Source organism: Dictyostelium purpureum, assembly GCF_000190715.1.
Source record: "Dictyostelium purpureum unplaced genomic scaffold DICPUscaffold_107, whole genome shotgun sequence".
Classification (NCBI taxonomy): Eukaryota; Evosea; class Eumycetozoa; order Dictyosteliales; family Dictyosteliaceae; genus Dictyostelium; species Dictyostelium purpureum.
In genome coordinates this window covers 71203-79063 of record NW_003519444.1, presented here as the reverse complement: position 1 = coordinate 79063, position 7861 = coordinate 71203, and the positions used below count along the sequence as shown (strand labels likewise).

The window sequence follows — 7861 nt, the reverse complement described above, 5'->3', positions numbered from 1 at the left end:
ATTTTTTTAAGGTATTCCCGCTAACCAATTTATCCTTATTTAATTTGGAAATGATGGATAATGAAAAAGAGAAGAAAAAAATTTTCTATTTTTTATTTTAAATAGTGTTTATAAAAAACCTTTTGGTTTTTTGGGGGTTGGGGTGGGGGGCCCCTTTTTTTTAATTTTTGTTGAATTTTTTAAAAAAAAAAAAAAAAATTTTTTTTTTTTTTAATATTTTATGATACCGATAAGGGGTTAATGGTTTTTTTTTTTTTTTTTTTTTTTTTTTTTTTTAATGTGCATATTTTATTTTTAATTTATTTAGTGGGTGTGTTGTTGTAAGTGTGATGTTTAAATGATTTTCTATGTATTATTTGTGATTACCACTAAACCCACAATTCACAAGATTCACACTAATTTATATGTAAGTGGTATGTGAGAAAATGATGGTTGTGTATGTTATTGGCGATAAAAAAACATCCTAGGTATACTTATATTAATATCATGGTGATTAAAGATAAGTGTTATTTTTTTTTTTCCTCTATTAAATCTCTATAAAACTTTGAATGTATTATAATATTTAATTGGTCAATTATTTAATTATTGGTTCATTAAATTAATTATAAAAAAATAAAAATAAAATCAAAAAATAATTTTTTGATTTTTTTAATTATTATTTTTATTATTATTTATTTAATTATTTATAAAATGATCAATAAAACCATATTACTACTATATAAAATTAACTATATCTTTATTATAATGACAATTTATAAAAACAGAAAAATATCTTCATTTTTTATATATTAATTTTTACAATAAAAACAAAACAAAAAACCACACAACACTTTAACCAAATATTATCATCATAAAATAAAATGATTTAAAATTTATAATAATTTATTTTTTAATTAATGAGAATTTTTTTTTTTTTTTTTTGATCATTTTTTATGATTCATAAATTAGGAAAGGGAAAAAAAAAAAAAAATCGACTTTAAAAATATAACCACCATGATTATAAATTGGATATTATTGCACTGTTTTTTATTGGTTTTTTTTTTATTTTTATAATGTATATATTTTATACATTTTTTTATTTATTTATTTTGGTAAGCCAGTATTGTTATCGATTAATGATTCGGATTCAGATAAAATTTGTGGACCTGGACCAACTTTAGTATGAAGGATATATTTGAGTGAACTTGCAAAAGTAGTTTCTGGAGTGAAGAGTGATTGAAGCTTTTCATTTGGTTTGTAGGATTGAATTTTTTCAACATTTTCTTTTGGACCACGATAATAAGTTGAGAGATCTTGGTCTGGGAAATGTTTAATAAAGAGAGAAAGGACTTCGACAACATTTTCTTCTGGTAAGTAAATGCAAGCGTTTGGACCAGCATCAAAAGTGTAGGCACATTTGACTGAACCTGAAAGTTTATTGTAACGATGAATAAGGTTCATAATGTAACGGGAGGTATCATTGAGATAATAGATTGCTGGGGTGGTTGTGGCACAAACTTCATGGAAATCATCACTATCTTTCATTGTGATATCACCAAATGTTTGGAAATCTTTATTTTTAATTGCTTCTTCGATATCTCTCATTCTAGTTGGAACGGTAACAGCACAACGTTCTTTCATCATTGGGCTGGTAGCGGCTGATTTTTGCATACCATCAGTACTACTGGTTTCCTTCTTTTTATCGTTAACAACGAGGACAATGATGTTCATTTCTGGCCAGTGTGATTCTGGTTGAACTTGAACAGCAATACTATCAGAACCATCTTCTTTTTCACCCATTTCCCATTTAACAAAACCACCATACATTGATCTACAGGCGCTACCTGAACCAATACGAGCAATGCCCGAAATATCACCATCTACACCATAAATTTGTGCTAATGTATATACTAAACAACAATATCCACTTGCTGATGATGCTAAACCTGCTGCTGTTGGGAAATTATTAATTGAAACAATGTGAACACAATGTTTTTTATCTTGTAATTTAGTGGCTCTTGAACGAATTGCTTTTAAAACGTTTTGGTATCTAGTGGCATTAATATCTTCTTTTCTATATTTTGGTGATTGGTGTATTAGTATCAATTTGTATTGATTTTATTTTGGTGTTTTGTTTTTATTTACTTACTTGCCGTTTAACCAAATAGCATCTTCAGTATAATCTTCTGATGCAACGATGGTAGTAGTGGTTTTTAAATCGTCTTGGTGAAGAGTACCACTGAGTGATGAGTTGAGTGGTAAAATTAATTTTTCATCTCTTTTACCCCAATATTTGATAACAGCAATATTTACTGGTGCTGAACATGTAATTGATGCTAATACCATTTTTTTTAGGTTTTTTTATTTATATATTTATAAAAAAAAAAAAAATTATATAAATATAAAAAAACTATTATAAAAAAATGAAAAAAAAAAAAAAAAAAAATTTTAGCGATATTTTTTTTTGGAACAAAAAAAAAAAAAAAATAAAATAAAAATAATTAAAAATAAAAAAAAAATTTAAAAAAAATAATAAATATGTGCTTGAGTGGGTTAAAATGTTAGTAACAAAAATAATAATATTAAATTCACAATCCATTCACACACAAAACATTACATAGTATTTATAGGGTTTTTCAACTTTAATTTTAAAAATAAAAAAAAAAATAAAAAAAATTACAAAATAAATTATATGTGTTGTATTTTCTTCACATAAACAATTCATTAATTTTTAAATTATAGTAATAATAATTATACAAAAAAATGGCAATCGAAAAAATAAAGTATATGGGCTTTAAAAATTGTTATAAAATTAGTTGGAATCACTTTCGTGTGATTGTGACAACTGATGTTGGACCAAGAATCATTTCATTACAATATAATGAAGGATCATCAATTTTTGCTGTTCAATCAAATCCAAGTGTAATTTCACCAAATGAGGGATGGAAGTTATTTGGTGGTCATAGGTAAGATTCACGATGATAATAATAATAATAATTATAATAATAAAGTTATATTGTATTAATTTAATTTTTTAAATTTATTATTTAGATTATGGCATGCACCAGAACAAAACCCAAGAACCTACTATCCAGATAACTCACCAATTCAAATTGAAATTGTAAATGAATATAAGATTATATTAAGACAAGAAACTGAGTTAACAACAGGCATTAAGAAAACCATTTCTTTAGAGCTTAAAGGTACCGGTAGATTATCTCATATCGAAGTTAATCACTATCTTGAAAACAAAGGTCAATGGCCAATCGAAGTTGCACCATGGGCTATTTCTGTTATGGCACCAACAACATGTGCTATCATTCCATTATCAAACAATGACCCATCTGGACTTTTACCAAAAACATCAATTTCAATTTGGAATTACACTAAATTAAATGATCCAAGATTTACCTTTGGTAAGTAGCTGAATAATGTTAATAATAATACTACCACCATAATTTTATAATAATAGTTATAAAGTTTATATTAATAACATAATTTTTTAGGTGAGAAATATATTTTAGTAAAGCAGGATCCAGAATCAGAGACATCAACTAAAATTGGATCAAAAGTTAATTCAGGATGGAGTGCAGCTATACATAAATCAACATTATTTGTTAAAATGATTGACACTGATACAAGTAATTTGAAAGCTGACTTTGGTGCAAATGTTGAAGTTTATACAAGCTCTGATATTTTAGAATTAGAAACTGTTGGTCAATTATTACCATTAAACCCATCACCACTTTTATCACCACCATTGGATTTAACCACTCCAAATAAAATAACCAAAACCACTCCCCAGGTATCCAAATTAACTGAAAAATGGTATTTGTTTGAAACTGAATCTCCATCACCTTCAAATGATGGCGATGTCGATAAAAATATTTTACCAATTGTAAATGAAATTTTACAACACCAATAAATTCTATTATTACCATTGCTATAACTATAACAAAGTAATGGCCAATAGTAATAATGGTAATAAATAAAATAATAACAACAATAAAGTATTACTTTTAAAAAATGTTTTATTTTTCTTTTTTTTTTTTTTTTAAAAATATTTAATTTTTAAAATTATATACATTATTTTCCATATCTAACAGTTTCTTTTATAACATTTATACTATCTAATCATCATCTTCAATAGTTCTTCTTTTCATCTGTATAAATTTAAATATATATATATATGTATATATTTAGTAAATTTATTATTTTAATAAATAGATAAATACATATGTAATACTTACGGTAATGGTTGTCTTTTTAGTTTTTTCATTCATTTGTTCTAATAATGAGATAAGTTTAGCATCATCTACTTTTTCAGCTAATTGGCCTCTTTGGGCAGCATTAATAATAATATCTTCGACTTGACGTGCAGTCTCTGGTTTTACAATTGCAATTCTTGATACTGTTTGGTTTTGATTTCTGTTAATAAACTATGAAATAAAATATAGTATAAAACTATGAATATAAATACAAACATCTTTCTCTTGCTGCTGGTAATAAAATTTGGGATAAAATGTGTTGTCTTCTTTCCTCCATATCTCTTCTTTGGGATTCTTGTCTTTGAGCATTTTCAGCCTCCATTGAAGCTTGTTGTTGCATTTGTTCCATTTGTTGTTGATTCATTTTTATATTCTATTGTTTCAAAAGCAAATGCAATCAAAAATAATTAATAAACAAAAAAAATAAAAATAAAAATAAAAAATTTAAAAAAATTGAAAAAAAAAAAAAATAAAAATAAAAAAAAAAAAAAAAAAAAAAAAAAAATAATATATAAATAAAGTTAAATAAAACTTAATATTTTTAAATAAACTATTAATTACTATTTATTGATTTTAAAAAATTAATTAAATTTTTTTTTTTGTTGACATTCGATAAAATTGTTTTTTTTTTTTTTTTTTTTAAATTGATCGGTTGATTTAATTTGTTTTTTGTTTTTTATTTGAAGCAATAAATTTCTTTCTTTGACCAAGCATATAGGTGTAGAGATATGGAAGACCAACAACATAGAAACCTAATGAACAAATAAGAGCAGTGTAAAAATCGAAACCAAAATTTAAAGAATTTGGGAGTGAAAGAGTGAGGAAACCAGTTCTTTTAACAAATTCTAAACTATTCCAAATGGTACCAGTTTCACCAGTAACACCAGTTGGATAGAGAACAATGAAAGTTGTGTATCTTAACCAACCTAAAAAGTAGAGATCGATTTTGAGAATTGAAAGAGCATAGAAACTGTAACGAATAACTTCGGTGATTGACCATGACATTAACATTAATGAGAGGAAGAAATGATTTTGTGTGGATGGGATGTTATCAGCTAAAAAAACACAGGCAACACGTGAGAAAACTTGAATAAAAGTTGTAACTGCTGATGTTCTAACTAAACCTAAAGCCGAATGAACAATTTCTAAAACTGCAGCATATTGGAAAATACGAACTAAATCTCCAACTTTTTCCCAAACTCCAATTGGTGATTTGGTTTCAAAAAGATGAACACTTAATAAAAATAAAATATATGACCATCCAATAGTTTGGATAACATTGTATGCTACTAAATATACGTTTTTAACTGACATTTTTAAATCTGTGAATATATATTATTAAATGTGAAAATAAAAAAAAAAAATTAAAAAAATTTTCAAAAAATTTTAAAAAATTTTATAAAAAATCATTTTTTTATTTTTTATTTTTTATTTGGCAATGATTTAATCATTTATTATAGTTTAATAAACTATTTTATTATTTTATACATATTATATAAACAAATAGTAACCATTTTCTCTCACTATCAAAAAAATAAATAAAAATAAAAAATTGATGAAAACCAATATAATTATATCAAAATCAAAATAATATTAATGATTATAATTTTAATAATAACACAAAATAATAATATTAATAATAATAACTACACAAAATAATAATTATCATAAATTGGTTCAATGAAAAAATTAAACTACAAACAGAAAAAAAAAAAAAAAAAAAAAAAAAAAAAAAAAAAAGTAACCAACACAACTAAAATTGTTCAATTTACTTTTTTTATTTTTTTTATTTTTTTTTTATTTTTTTTTATTGTATTCGTATATCTATTGCTATCAAAAATTGCATAGGGAGGTACCTTAAAAGTTATATTTAAACTCAATTTACATATATATATTGCAACACCATGAAACCAAATAATATTACAAACCCCCCACAAATTTTTTTTCATAAAAACTAATAAACCACAATTTTTTTTAATCATCCAATAGGACCACAAAGATGCGAAATATACAAAAATTAATTTTTTTTGTCATTTGTCTTCAGTTTGCAAGGTGGTTCGAGGTTGTAATCTTTGACGTTATTACCCAATAAAATTCTTAACTGATATTTAATATCAAAAAATTTAATAAAACAAAAATAAAAATAAAAAAAAAATAAAAAAAAAATAAAAAAAAAATAAAAAATAAATAAAAAAAAAATAGGGTATCTAAAAAAATAGGGTAAAAAAAATTAAAATTAAACTTAAGTAAAAAAAAAACACTAAAAAATATTAAAAAAAAATAAATTTATTATTTTAATAAAAATTAAAAAAAATTACAATATCAAAAACACTCTATCATGCATCCAACTATGGATTGTTCTTCGTTTTGAGGGGCTAAATCTAAAAAGACCCTTTAAAATCACAGACCAATATCAATCAAAGAAAAGGTTTTTGGGAATTTTGTAAATTACAGGAAAAAAAAAAGTATGTATACCAATATTTAACTTTGGTTAAGTTCACTTAATTCCTATAATTTTAATATTTTTATTTTATTTTTATTTTATTTTGAAAATGTTAATAAAAAAAATTAAAAAAAAACAATATAAAAGAAATCTTAAAAAAAAAAAAAATTTCATTTCAAAACAACATCAACATCAACAACAACAACAACAACAACAAATAATTATTTGTTTATATATATCATTTTCTTCTTCAATTTGATTTTAATATTTATTTTATAATTTTTTTTTTATTTACACACCACTTTAAAAATGTACAAATATATTTTCGCTATTTTACTTTTATCTACTGCTGCCGCTAGATCCCAGGCTCTATTGTGTCCTGTAACCACATCACCTTCTTATTGCCCATTATATATTGTCAATGCTGATAGTATTCCAAGTGCTGCTGCTGTTTATCCACCAAGCCAAATTGTAAATCAAGTTCAACATATGAATACCTTTGCCGCTTCTTTTGGTTCTGCTTTAGATTTATTAGCTGGTGTAACAGACCCAATTTTCAATGGATCAGAACTCATTTCCGAGGTAGAGCAATACGCAATTGGTGTCAGATCAGCTGTAAATAACGGTGTTAATACCTGGACTAGTGTTCTAAATACCTTCTTCCAAATGGATGTCATTGGTCCAACTAACAAATACAGAACCGCTTTTACCTCCATCACTGCTATTAAAACACCATTCCAACCATTATTCACCAATGGTGTTGCTTTCTACCAAAGGGTTTTAGCTTCGAAAATAGTTTCGCTGGTGTTACTTTAACTCCTGCCCAAAGTGCCCAACTTGCTCTCTTCCCAGCCATTAGACAACACCTTGCTTTTTGTAATGCTGCTGCAAATATGGGTATTTACTACTCCTCGAATACCAAGACTTTTACACTAGAGATACCATCGATCTCTCTGATTACTATTTAGAAGGTAGCTGCACCATTGATGAAGCCAGAGAAGTACTCATTACAAACAACAGACAAATTCTTAGACCAGCTTATGACTTTTATTTAGCTCTTGATACTGTAAATCAATTAAATATCTAATTTAAATTATTTCTTCCTACTATTATACATTTATTTATTTATTAATAAATAAAGTTTCTCCAATTTTTAATAAAATTATTTATA

General features: G+C 24.9%; 5 protein-coding genes across 5 annotated transcripts; 2 read left to right on the top strand and 3 right to left on the bottom strand.

Annotated features, from left to right (window-relative positions):
* Positions 1–1083: 1083 nt before the first annotated feature.
* DICPUDRAFT_32847 (uncharacterized protein) lies at positions 1084–2325 on the bottom strand (the record flags this gene model as incomplete). The annotated part of the gene is made up of 2 exons (XM_003287636.1): positions 1084–2053; positions 2129–2325. The coding sequence occupies 2 exons, from the start codon at positions 2323–2325 to the stop codon at positions 1084–1086; spliced, it is 1167 nt and encodes a 388-aa protein (XP_003287684.1).
* A 417-nt stretch (positions 2326–2742) lies between these two features.
* Positions 2743–3904, top strand: DICPUDRAFT_151832 (uncharacterized protein; the record flags this gene model as incomplete). Its single annotated transcript, XM_003287651.1, has 3 exons — positions 2743–2945; positions 3031–3395; positions 3486–3904. 3 exons carry the CDS (start codon positions 2743–2745, stop codon positions 3902–3904), a joined length of 987 nt encoding a protein of 328 aa, XP_003287699.1.
* A 322-nt stretch (positions 3905–4226) lies between these two features.
* On the bottom strand, positions 4227–4551 carry DICPUDRAFT_24772 (uncharacterized protein; the record flags this gene model as incomplete). The annotated part of the gene is made up of 2 exons (XM_003287635.1): positions 4227–4390; positions 4464–4551. Coding segments are annotated over 2 exons (252 nt in total), but the record flags the coding sequence as incomplete, so codon positions are not given.
* A 353-nt stretch (positions 4552–4904) lies between these two features.
* Positions 4905–5561, bottom strand: DICPUDRAFT_151830 (uncharacterized protein; the record flags this gene model as incomplete). The annotated part of the gene is made up of 1 exon (XM_003287634.1): positions 4905–5561. The coding sequence occupies one exon, from the start codon at positions 5559–5561 to the stop codon at positions 4905–4907; it is 657 nt and encodes a 218-aa protein (XP_003287682.1).
* Positions 5562–6999: 1438 nt separating this feature from the next.
* Positions 7000–7777, top strand: DICPUDRAFT_78539 (uncharacterized protein; the record flags this gene model as incomplete). Its single annotated transcript, XM_003287650.1, has 2 exons — positions 7000–7496; positions 7627–7777. 2 exons carry the CDS (start codon positions 7000–7002, stop codon positions 7775–7777), a joined length of 648 nt encoding a protein of 215 aa, XP_003287698.1.
* Between the last annotated feature and the right edge of the window lie 84 nt (positions 7778–7861).